Raw genomic sequence first — 13,560 nt, forward strand, 5'->3', positions numbered from 1 at the left:
TTTGAATACATCTTTGATATGTTCATAAACGTCTGACAGTTCTCAACAGATGTCAACAACGTATTTATTTTTTCTTCCATGGAAATCATGCAAAGCCAATGCGTTTAAGATGGTAAATGAATTGAGATGTATTTGATCATATCAAATTATACAAAAATTATAAAACAATCGAATTTTGACCAAAAACTGATATTTTCGTTACTTTCACGATTAGGAATTATAAAAATATTACGAATTATAATGGATTAGGAAGAAATAAGCCTTGAAAGAAGGCAATACAAAAATTCCCAAAACGAAAAACTACGAATTTTCATTGTGTACCTACCTGTCGAATTTAGTGAGTTGTCTGAATTATATTTTGGAGAAATAGAAACAATTTACCACAGAATTAAGGACAGGACCGTAATTTAAAATTGTTATCATTGATAATGGTAGTTATCTCAAATGATTTCTGGACAGTAAAAATGAGTGAAAAACAATATATTGAAGATATAAATTGACGTAAAAGTTAACATGTATACGATTTTTTTGTATACACTACTTACTCGCACTTGAATAGGTGTGAAACACTTCCCTAACTTTCTTCGAAAGCTTCTGATGATTTCTTTTCCATATTCTCCGTTTCACTATCACTGTCGTCATTAAAATCAATAATGAATTCATTTTCACCATTGATATGGAAGTGTCCAATCTCCATATAGTCTTTTTCAACTAAAATTACTTTTTTAATCCTTTTCTGCCAGTCTTCTTCGGTAATATTAGATACTTCTTCTTTAACTAGCTCTATCACCTTCTTATCAAATTTTGGAAAATTATTTTTACACCTAATGCTTTGTTTAAATTTTCTCCAAATCAACTCGATGGGATTGAAAACACAAAAATAGGGGGGAAGTCTCGATATGGTGTGACCATACTTTTCAGCATACACTTTTTCAAATATTTTTGTCTGTAAAACTTCAATTAATTGGTTTTTGGTATAGTTATCTTCAAAATACAAATTGTTATCCATTAAAAATTTTGTATTTCATATTTCCTCGAATTTTTATTCGGTACTTTGATGAGCTGTCACGAATGATAGGAAGCGTTGTCAAGAACTATTACACCATTCCTCAAAAATATTAGCTTTCATGTTCTTATGATAGTCAACATTGCAGTTCTCAAGTTTTTTTCCACATAATTTCAAATAATTCGGAACCCATCCGTTACTTTCTCCGCAATGCACAATGATTAGTCGCGACCCTTTGTTTGCAGGCATGTTAGGCGTACACATTCTCGAACCATCAGTCCACCCTTTCGTAACTGTGTCGTGAGTGTCATACCAAGTTTCGTCCAAATAGAAAATTTGCCGATGTTCTTGTCTATATTTAGTTATTTGTTCTAAGTATTTGTTACGTAATTCCAGTATTCTTCTGCTTTCCATAACTGCTTGACGTTTGTTTATAATTTTAAATCTAAATCCTAGTTTCTTTATCCAATTCTGAAGAGTTTTGTCACAGCAGCTCACGTTATGGCCGGAAGTATTCAATTTCTTCCTTATGATTTCAATTGTAGGAATCTCATACACAGAGAGTATGTTTCAATATTCAAATGCATCCGAATCTTATTCACTGGTATCTCTTTTTCGCATTGTTCACCAGCGCTATTGGAATCACTACACAGGAAAAAGTGTGTGTTGTTATCACACTCGTTATTATTATTAGTACTTGTCCAAAGACGCCACATTTCAAACAAATAACAAAAATTTCAAGTAATTATAACTTCACCAATATCGAATTTCAACACTCAAATCGCGATCAGTTCCTGAACTGAACATTGACGACACAACGCGGTACTCATCGCTACATTCTGGTGGTCACCGTAACATGACTTCAAATTTAATTTTATGACTCTTCAGCCAATCATAAAACTTGGTTAGTAAAAATTATCCCATACAAACCACCAATTCTTCAGTCCACGTGGACTAATTCGTTGCGGCATAAATCCTTTGTATTGTTTTTTTTGGCCGACACCTCTAAGATTACTATATCGGTTATTTCGACTATACACATCAATACATAACTATGTTAGAACAAAATGTTGAATAATTCAGACTCCCTGATTCAAATAATTTTGTCTCGTAATACGTGGACTGTTAAAAAAATGAGGTGAATGTTCAAATTTTGCGGGCTACGTACATCCGATTAGCGGTTTTTTGATTTTTTCATGTTGGTAAATTCGTCTCAAACATATGCTCACAGGCAGTTAGCTGTTTAGTTTGTTGGTGAGAGGCATAAAAGTTAGAAGTGGTTTGCGTGTTCGGCGATTTTCTGCTATCGACGAAAAATAGATCGAAGAATTTGCATCAAATTTGTGTAAAAAATGTAATGGAGTGCTCAAAAACATTCGAAATGTTTACAGTGGCATACGGTGATTGTACTCTGAGTCAGAGAAATGTTTACAATTTCCATTGGGACAATCGTCCCAATGGAAATGCCCAGGACAGCCAACAACAAAAAAGCACGCCAAATTCAATAAAGTTCACTTTTTCTTCGATCACCGTAGTGCATCAGAAGTTTTGCTACATGGTCAATAAGGAGTACTAGCTTGTGTGCCCCGCTTGCGAGAAGCAATACGAAGAAAAAGACGGTATTATGAAAAAACAATTCATGAATTTTACATAACGATAATGCACTTGCTCACTTGTCACTGTTTGTTCGTGAATTTTCAGCCACTAACAACACCGAAATCATGCCTCAGCCACCGTATTCACCAGGTTTGGTCCCTTGCGATTTCTTCCTATTCCCAATATTGAGGAGACCCATGAATGGATGGCGTTTTGCGACGATTGAGCAGATGAAACTGAATAGGTGAGAGAACTAAAGGACATACCAAAAAGTGCATATCAGAATTGCTTCGAGGATTGGAAAAACACTGGCACAAGTATATTTTATTTGAAGGGGACTACTCTGAAAGAAACAAAAGAGAAATTGATGAATAAATAAATATTTTTTGAACAGACACCTTACTTTTTGAACAGACAGCGTACATGCCTGATGAAGGAAAAGAAAAGGATGTAAAGTAACGTAACTGCATTAATTCATATATGCCTATATTTAGTGTTGTCATCCAAATTGTAGAAAATAAGATAGAGTGAAATGACAAACTATTTATTATAAATATATAGAACACACCAATCAATAGAAAGTGTCATAAAGACATGCATTTTATACTAACAAACTTAGACAACAATATGTAGCTCTAAAATCATGGGTTATTATAAAAATTCTCAAAAGTTGAAATAATCATGCAGACGGTCGATATTGATTTACTTCAAAATGCTTATAAACTGAATTCAACAAGGATAAACGTGTACAAACTGCAAAGCAGGTAAGTAAAAACATAATAGTCAGAATGTAAAATATCAGAAGAACTTTATATCAATATCAGCATTTATGCACTACATTCAGTTGACTAGTGACTGTATTGATTTTTATTATTATCATATATATTATGCAACAAATAAAAAAAATAAGGTTTTTGTAGAAACTTCGCTAATCCCTCGGTAGAAATGTTAACGGTGTTATCGAAACGTGTCTAGAAATGAAAATTGTTTGTGAAAAGTATTTGATTATTATCATGGATAGTTATAAAGATTGTTGCGGAAACAGTACGAATGTTCACATGATTTTTTAGAATTTTTCCCTTCATACCGTTTCGAAAATATTTGTGTCGAAGTTCGTTTGAAAATTGCAATGCCAACATTACATTATCTCTCTTCAATAATCAATACCTTTATTTTGTTTTTTTCATTCAGATAAAATCAGTGTGATGTGGATCATCTTAAAAAAGGAGCATTCGACGTAGTGAAACGTGACTAAAATGTAGTTCAAATCTATAGATTGAAAAATCAAAACTGTGATAGAAAATCCAAGATTTTGTCTTCTAAAGGATTTAATAAACGATGAAAACCTTGTCTGTAGTAGCTAATAAACACAGTTTTTCTTGAAGTTCAATTATGAAACATCAGCTCCATGATGAAAACGAAAGATGCCGCAGTCAGTGTTATACAGTGTAGAAATAAAACTGGCGATAAATGCTTCAGTTTTATTCTAGGGCTTTCTATTTCAAGTGTCCTATATTTACCACTTGCCAGTAGATCCCTTTTCCACTTTGCAAAGATCCCTCCAGATAATAATTTCAGTAAAGTATCATCAACCATATCAAGTATTGGTAAACCCTTTCTCAAAATCAGACCTACAGGATGAGTAACTTTATCCTTGAAACAATATATTCCCGGTAGGTTTTGGTGATTCTTGATGTAAATTCTGTGTATTTTCGAAATACAAATTGAGGAATCCTTTTTAACGGATATGTTGGCCAAACATAATGTGATATTTTCGCAAATTTTCCATCGTGCTTTGATTGTACTCAAAGGTACGCCATCTGTTTCTTTTTCGAAATATATTTCTTGTCCAGGAAAGAAATAAGTCTCCAAGTTGTCATTATAGATGTCTTTCAAAGATTCATATTTTTGTCTGAAAATAGGTCTCGTGAGATTTCTCATCAGCAAACTGGTGTATGTGAAATTGAAATAGAAACAGAAGATTAGGAAAAGAAAAATGAAATATCTAACTCTGTAAGTTTGAGGCAGTCTAGGAACAGTGGACCCGGCCAAAATTCGAAAAAGGTTCATGAAAACTTGCATTAAATTTTTGTACTTGGGTAATTCTTCGTCGGACATCATACTTAGATACCAAATAATAACGGTAACTGTTATGTAAAGAAATAAAATCCCCACCAAGATGTGAAAACTTATCAACTCTATCAAATTCTCCAAACCATTAATACGCGGAAGAGCTGGTACACACCAGTTCAAGTTATCATACATATACGAGTGGCTGTAGTCGAAAAACATAGATATGTGGCATATTTTCGGGTATCCTCCTATGGCAATATCAAAATCTTTTTTCATCAGAGATTCGAAGACATTCACACTAGTTTTATTGTTTGGATTAGTGACTTCGTTCGACCTATCTCTTGTGCTAGTTCGGTAGGAGAAATTCAGTTTCATACGGTCGGCAATAGTATTCAAAATTTGAACCTCAACTCCTGTATAACGGTTTTGTTTCACGAAAACGAAAGGGGGGTGGTTTTGATACCTCACCCTTAAAGTACAGTTTTGGAAACTCTTCAACGATTTCTTCTGGATCCAGGATATGTTCGATTGAACTTCTCCAAAAGAGCAAACATCAAACGGATGGATGAAGTTTTTAGAGTCATAACTGCAGCTTTCACCTCCATAGGGATCATAGACATAAATTAAAAAGTGTGTTCGGTTTCTTGGTTTCGGAATGATTATCATAGACTCCATTATATTCTCATGCCAAAGATATCTCGAAACGTTCTGCGCTATTTGGAAAGGTTGACTAAAGACCGTCATGGATACCAGGAGAAATTTCAAATGGGAGTTGAGGGGCGTAGTTTCTTTGAGTTTAGACACTTTCTTCTGAATTTCTCTCTCGTCTCTGAATTCAAAGATACAAAATCTCACCGGTTTCTGCTTCTGATACGATCGAAAACTCTCAGAGTCAAAATTTTTCACAAAAATGTCCTTGGTTCCGAGATGATACAACTCTTGCAGGATGAGAAAGTCCAATTTAATATCATCTCGCTCATTATTTCTAAACGGTGGTAGATGGTAGGTAATCGATTCCGACTTTGACTCAAAAAAGCCCTCGCTGGCTGTTGCAATACACTGTGACAGAGATATTCCTTCTTTGATATGCTCTTGATTCATAGGCTTCAGTTTTGAATGGCACAACACAAAAAAATATATTAGCACAATAGTAGTACGGAGATACATTTTAATGCGAAAAGGAGACGTTACATACAAAATGAAGTTGCATGTCTTTCACTAGTTATCTGATTACGAGTTAATTGTTCGAAATCATGATATTCAACTTTTCAATTGGCTATTGTGTCGATATTAAGTGATATTCATTTCGTATTTGCATGTTTGAAGTATAATTTATATATGGGTACAGTAATAATTGTGATAAGAGTGAATAAGTGTTCCAAACGCATGCAGAATTAGGACAGTGCGTGTCGATATAGCGATATGTCATTGTTAAGATTATATGGGAGGTAAGATCTCATAGATTGTTGACGGAATCGTACACACCTAAGGAGGCAATAAATGTACCACCCTAAAGGTTATAATAATGATGGTAATTATAATAATAATTATGATAATAATGATACGCAATGTCGTGATGGGTGTAGAGGTTCCCGATATCTTTAGGTTCTGCCACGAAGGGTCTAAGACCCTAATGCACTTGCTGTCAGCTTGTCGCCGACATAACGCGGCCCTAAGAGCGCTTCATTGCCACTTACGGCACTGTTACAGTATTGACGAGAGACCGGTGTTGCCCGGCGCTTCGGGGGATAATGAATACGTTGTGGGGAAAGAGGAGTGCAAAATTTATTGAAATCATTCGTAGCTGTCTGTTTCCTGACTTTTCTTTTCATTCAGTTTTTCGAGGAGAAAAACAGTGGTTAGGGTTAGTGGCCAATTCCTACGAGCAAACATGCCGTCCAAGGTGTCTCGTGATACACTTTACTAATACGTGATTAATGTATTGGAAATCTCCAAAACCATGAAGAGAAACTTTTTGGACTGTAGAAATCCAAATCGGTTTCAAAAACTACGATTTCCAGAAGGACAACCGTTCCAGTGGAACCGTCAAATTGAAGCACATACCTCGTCCAAAAATGCAAGTATGTGTCCTTGCATATCAGCAGCATAGTGATGAAGCTAAGGCAAACGAAGTGACCTTCATGGACGTGCAAGCCTTGAAGAAACTGCACAAAAACAAAAAAACTTATCAAGAAACTGACAAATAAGTATGATGCTTTCCTTGCTTCTGGTGCTCTCATCAAACAGATCCCTAGGCTATTGGGGCCCGGTCTAAACAAAGCCGGCAAGTTCCCTGGTCTTCTCTCGCATCAAGAGTCGATGACACAGAAGATTGACGAAGTCAAGGTCACCATCAAGTTCCAGATCAGAAAGGTATTTTGCTTTTCTGTTGCTGTTGGGGATGTTGACATGAATTTCGATGAACTGGTACAAAACATCCATCATTCGGTCAACTTTTTGGTGTCGCTATTGATGAAACATTGGCAGAACGTTAGGTCGTTGCACGTCAAGTCTTTGATGGGACCTCCCCAGAGGCTGCACTAGGCAGGATTGGGGTTTTTATGTTCAATCATACATATTTACTTATGTATAAGAATACATATTTTTTTGTTAAAAGCTAGAAAGCCTGATATAGTTCTTCTCGACAATAAGAGCAAGACCATATTTGTCATGTCGTGTTTTCGGCTTCCGGTCAGACGGATATCGTCCGAGAAGAGGAGGAATAACGAATGAAATAGTTATCAACTGAAATAGTTATCAACAGCCGTCGATCAACGGCTGAAGTCCAGCTGTCTACTCCCAAGCGTCGGAGCTTTGATGATGCCCTAACAGAGACTAGTGACATATGATAATTTAAAATCCGGGTTGAACCGCGTTTTGTGTTTTCAATAGTTCGACGTTTCGGCTTCGACTTTGAAACCATTTTCAAGAAGCTATCACCACACAGAGGTCTTCATCTCCCTTCTATTCAAGTAGTAACAATTTGCAAGAATATTGATTGACGTTTTGAGTTTGAACAGGTTGGAGCCTGGATTCCTGACCCTTAAGGCGTTCGTTTGTTAGAAGGACAAATGGGATATATTTGAATTTAGGATTGGCGGTATGAAAGTCCTCAGACATCAATACCGCCCTTCACGGTCATCCATTAACACAGGATATGAGGGTCTCATCCGACAGACTGTCGGGGCCTTTTATATCGAGAGGTGTCGTCTACAGCATAATCTATAGCTTCCCTAACTGACAGGATCTGCAAGAATTTTGTGACTTGACGCTTTATGTACCTGGACGAGTGGAGGAGCGGATCGGTAGTGGGAGCTATGGTGAGGTTGGAGTGGGAACTGGAATGTGACTTGCAAAAGCACACGTGCATGTGTTATGAAATGTATAGCGTGATAGTAATGATCTCCATGAAAGAGGTGATCTTTGTGAATCATCTCGTTTGTTGAAGCAGTTGGGACGTTGTTTCAATTTCAATTGCTTTGCGGATTAACCTGGCCTGGAGAGTTTTTTCATTGGCATTAGTTTTGGTGTTTTCGGGGCATATTGTGTGGCCTGTTTCACGATGATGAAGGATGATCTGAAGGGACAGCAAACTCATGTTATTAGGCTCTGTTGGGGACTATTTTGTTGGTATGACAAATGTACGTTCTGGAGCAGGTAGAACATGGAATTTCGTATATGCCTTGTGCCTCATTGGGTATTGTGTCCGTGGGTGTACGTAGAAAAGTGAAAATTCGTTTTTCGGTTGTGAATACGTTTGTCATAACGTGCCTCTTCGGAATTCGGTTCACTTTGTAGGCAATTCCATGAATATTAGAAAGGAAAGCTTTCGGGTGGTCTGTTCATTCAGCTATTTGGAATGTGGGGTACGAGTTTGCTTTAGTTGGATGGATCTCTAGATTTTGGATTCGGGATAGTCATTTCAGCAAAGGACGAATTTGGGTTCGTCTAGTTCCTTGGATCTATTGTAGTTATCAGAGGGTCTGGTAGACCTGTGTATGACATAATTTAGAACAGAATTCTATTAGTCAGGATGATGATAGGACTTAGCTTTGACGTAGCGGTTAGTATGTGTTGGTTTTCGGCAACACTGTCTGGAAGTAGACATTAGATTTTATGATTGAACGTTCAGGAATAGAAGTGAGTTGTTATTATTGAAATGTGAGAAGTTGATATGGTTTAAGAATGTAAGAGGACTTCCAAATCAATGGGGCCATAAAACAAAGACGTCATTACGTATCGAAGCAAACACGTAGTTTTGAGGTCAGACATATCAATAGCTCTGGTTTCAAAGTCTTCTATGTGAAGATTCGCAAGGACTGAAGAGAGTGGGAAACCCATGGGGCGTCATTCACTTGTTTGTGAAATTTGCCCCAAAAAATTAAATAGGTGCCTGACATGCAGTGGCTACAGAGGTAGAGAGTGTTTTGGGGAATATGGTGTTTTGTTTTGAGGACAGACAAAGTTTCGGATAGTTGGATATTCGTGGAAAGGGATACCACGTCAAAGATAACGAGGATGTTTATTGCTGAATATTGAAGGAATTCAAAACCATAACCAAAATTTCTGCTCTTCGAAGGTTACATATAACCACCTCACATCATCACCTACTCACATCAAGACATCAATATTTGATGTCGATAATTAAAAAAAATGCCCTCTTTCTCCCAATTTCTAACTTCTCCCTGAATAATAACTCAATTTTTATTAACATATCAAATTATCAAATTTAGCAATGAGCAGCACAACATTGAGATTTCGTAAACAACGTTCAATTTTATTGATGTGGAGGCAAATAATGAAAAAACTGCCTGAGCTACTTCAGAGATCAGTTTTTTTTTCCATTTTTTTCATTTCGGTGACAAATATATTCAATAATTTCTGTTTTAAAAGTGAGGTAACACCTTCTGTTACTTTCTTGTAACTGTCCTCTTTCAAGATATGATTATTTATTATATAAAGAGAGGAACGGTGTCTGTATAGTGAAACAATTCCCACAGAAAGTAATTTATCGTTTTCAATTCATTCAAATCTGCGTCGAGTGCAAAAAAACCAATTTAGTCTATAACGGAAAACAAAAACTTGCATATTGTAAAAAACTTCAATCCTAAAAATAATCTGGTGACCTGAAAAGTGAACGAATAAAAAGCAAGGAAAGCTACAAATCAAAAGGTGTTTTAGTATACTACAATACAAAAAGGTATTGACTTAGTTTGAAATGAAAGTTGTCCCGTTAGGGCACGTGCATGTCTTGATAGATCTTTAACTTCCCGTATTCATATGATCCAGTCACGTTAAATATATTGCATAACCACGTCGTTCTTTATAATCATAGTTTTTCATGAAACGTTAAGTTGATATATCGAGAAATCTTGCAATAGAAACAAATGCGGAATAATGATTTAAGTATGTTGCAAGGTGACTACCTCGATATTTTCAAAGTGGAATTCCATTTATTTACTGTACTTCATACGATACTTTAAGTCACTCTTTTATCTTTGAAATTACTTTGCGATTGCTTGAAGTAAAAAATTGGTCTTTCTTGTGAAAAGGACAGTCTAGAGTTTTCAGCTATTTTCACCCATGAGGACTTACTACCACCCTTCTCATAATAAAATTCATTATAACATAATCAACAATACATTCGATAATTTCTAGTTGGAGCAGTACTTGAATTTTGACTTCTGCTAACACATAAAGTTTATATCATTTTGGACCATACTTTATAATGTTTTGTTTCCATATCACTACTAAATTGTAATTACTGTTTTGACTTTACCTGTAAATTAGGTATTATTGGAAATATCCAGTCTCGAAGAACCAAATTAAAAACCAAAATTTTTGTCTGTCAAACTCTTATCTATTTTCTTCAACAACGTCACAGCTAACTCATACATATTATCAAATATTAACAAAACATCAAATATCATTATAAAGAATGTAACAATTTTGAATTGAATAAACTCCAATATTCTCCCCTTCAGTAATTGTCAGCAATTACTCATCCCTTCGTTCTGGTCGTGTACTGACAACACACATAATCTGGAGACTGGTCTTCGGAAAATTATTTTCTTGGCTGTCATAACGTCGGTAACATGTATTTTTCCATTCTTTGCTGGATAAAGATGTACTATTTTTCCTTTGAGCCAACAGTTCAGAGGTGCGTTAGGTTCATAGATGAGAACAACATCATGTATTTTGAGAGGATGGCAGGGATGGCCACTAACACCCTTGGCCTTTGGTGAGTTGCGACACCACTTACCCGAGCAACTGGTACAAAACCGGACCGGCAGCCCCGGCGCACCCGGGAAGGAGAACTCTATTCTCCCTCCGGTGCCGGCCGTGGGTCCACAGGGCTAACCACCCGGTGGACCCAATACTTGGTTCCCAATAATCAAGGAAGGGGCCCCCACAATCGACCCGCTCGGAGGGGTCAGAGGCAAGGTGGTGGGGCCCAAAACGATGATTTGCCTACTGATGACAACCCTGGCAATGAAAACGGACGTTTTGAGTGGACGCATGAACTAAGAGATAGCCTTATGCATTGCTACGAGAGTAGTGAGCCCGCGCGAAGAGGGTACATGGCGAGATTGCATGCTCTGTGGTGTGAAACACATCCGGAGCATGCCGCCTTTTCCGCCTAAAAACTTAAGGATTACGTATCCTATCTTCGGCGGCAGGGCTATAAAGCTCCTTCCCAGCCTGCTAACGAAGTGGTAGAAGTGGCAGTTCTACCACCCGTTGGCATGGCTGGAGAGGAGACTCGCACCATACCACCAATGGAGACGACAATCAGAACACGCAGGGCGCTCCACAGGATTGAGCCCCTGAAGCCACAAGAACTGGCTCGTTTGGATGCGGAGGTTCATAGTGTTCTAACAGAAGAGGCTGACATCTGGCAAATCAACACCGCCGTGTATAACGTCGTCCAATCGCTTTCCGAATCGGAAGGACGAAATCCCGGCCTTGCGTTTCGGAAGATTGAACGGCGAATAGCCGCCAATCTACGACGTATCCATCACACTTTGAGCCAAGGCGTGCTGCTGACCACCAAACAGCACTGCCTTGATAGGATACGAATGCTAGTGGCTGCTAAGAAGTCACTAGTGAGGCGAGCGAGAAGTATCGCGGAAAACTTTAGGTTTCGCGAGAAACCTTCTCGCTTATTCCAAGAGCATCCATGTGTTGTGGTTAATTCGCCGACCGCTGATCAGGTGGAATCCTTCTGGAAGGATATCTATGAACACCCGCAGCCACTCAACTTAGACACTCCAGCCCTAGCGCAGTTCGAAGCTTTCAACAGAGAGCTTCGACAGCCTGAGCCCAATGAACTGCGCATGACGGATGACGTTCGAAGGGCCCTCGTTGGTTCCAAGAACTTTGCTGCTCCAGGCCCAGATGGGCTGAACACTTATTGGTGGAAAAAACTACCAAGTACCCACCGCCATCTGGCCAGAGTTTTCAACTCATGGCTCGATGGAGAGCAGCCGATTCCGGATTGGTTTGTCGAGGGGCGGACCGTTCTTATCCCCAAAAGCGGAAATTTGTCGATTCCTAAGAATTACAGACCGATAACATGCTTGAATTCGTGTTATAGTTGTTTACAAGCATCTTATACACACGAATACTCACCGCAGTTGACCGAGTGTTCAAACGGATATATGAGCAGAGAGGGTCGAAGATAGGAGTCGCTGGATGTAAAGAGAACCTGCTCATCGATAGATGTGTAACGCAGGACTCGATACAATATAAGCGTAACCTCTCTATGGCCTGGATCGATTACCGTAAGGCATTTGATACAATTTCGCATGAGCTCATCTTGCATTTGCTCAGATGCCTTGCGGTACCCGACAACATAGTGAGATGCATTGAACAACTGACACCATTTTGGCGAACTCGCTTCACCATAACATCTGGTCAAGCAAGAGTTCAAACAGGGTGGGTCACTTTCAGAAGGGGTGTATTTCAGGGTGATTCCCTCAGCCCCCTTCTATTCTGCATCTCACTATTGCCATTATCCGTTGTGCTCAGAAAGACTCGAGGGTATAAATGTGGCACCCCCGGAAACCGGAGGCACAAGGTCACCCATCTGTTTTATATGGATGATCTTAAACTTTATGCCTCTGGAGAGAAGGATCTCCATCAGTCCTTGAGGGTGGTGGAAGAGTACACGCATGCTATCGGTATGAAATTCGGGCTAGACAAATGTGCAATGGTTCATCTCAAAAGAGGACGATGCGGGGACTACGGAGAGGATGTGCAGCTCGTAGATGGAAGCATCCTACACCATCTGGATGCCGGAGAGACGTATACTTACCTCGGGGTGGAACAACGCCACTCACAAGAGGTAACTGCAGTGAAAAACTCTCTCCGCGGCAAGTATCAGCACAAACTTCGACAGATCTGGTCATTGGAACTGTCGGGAAAGAACAAAGTAGCTGCAACAAATATGCTTGCCGTTCCAATCTTACTCCACTCGTTTGGAGTAGTGAAGTGGACTCGGGAGAAGCTGTATCAACTCGACGTAAGGACCCGAAAAATGATGCATCTCTATAGGAGTTTACATCCCAAATCGGCCTCTCGAATCTTAAAATCATACCGGCTTGCCGCACTAAGGCAGAAATCGTAGCCGCACAGATGCAGAAGGCTGTCATTCTTGGCTCACTGCGCTTGCTCAGGGCACATGATTCTCGGACCCAATGATAACTTACCCCACGGTGTGGGGAGTGGTCATTGGTTGATAATGCTGGTGCGCCCTCCCGAATGTATCGGGGCTTCGGGGGATAGGGCCTGACCAGCGCACACTACGGTGAAATAATAATAATATGTTTATTCATCAACAACATTGAACAAGGTAATGCCGCATATAACGGCACAATAATAAC

The 13,560-nt window shown here is 38.7% G+C and overlaps 2 protein-coding genes and 1 pseudogene across 3 annotated transcripts in view; 1 reads left to right on the forward strand and 2 right to left on the reverse strand.

Moving 5' to 3' along the window:
* Positions 1 to 13,560, reverse strand: part of Myo10A (unconventional myosin 10A) — a 184,391-nt gene that overhangs the window by 135,208 nt on the left and 35,623 nt on the right. The window lies entirely within an intron of this gene.
* On the reverse strand, positions 3,244 to 6,685 carry LOC141484699 (uncharacterized). The gene has a single exon (XM_074179938.1). It carries the CDS (start codon positions 5,840 to 5,842, stop codon positions 3,989 to 3,991), a length of 1,854 nt encoding a protein of 617 aa, XP_074036039.1. The 5' UTR covers positions 5,843 to 6,685; the 3' UTR covers positions 3,244 to 3,988.
* Positions 6,567 to 7,365, forward strand: LOC111516291 (large ribosomal subunit protein uL1-like; annotated as a pseudogene).

Source organism: Leptinotarsa decemlineata, unplaced genomic scaffold (genome assembly GCF_025532065.1).
Source record: "Leptinotarsa decemlineata unplaced genomic scaffold, Ldec_3_MD MMD2_tig00026282_RagTag_RagTag, whole genome shotgun sequence".
In the NCBI taxonomy this organism is placed as follows: Eukaryota; Metazoa; Arthropoda; class Insecta; order Coleoptera; family Chrysomelidae; genus Leptinotarsa; species Leptinotarsa decemlineata.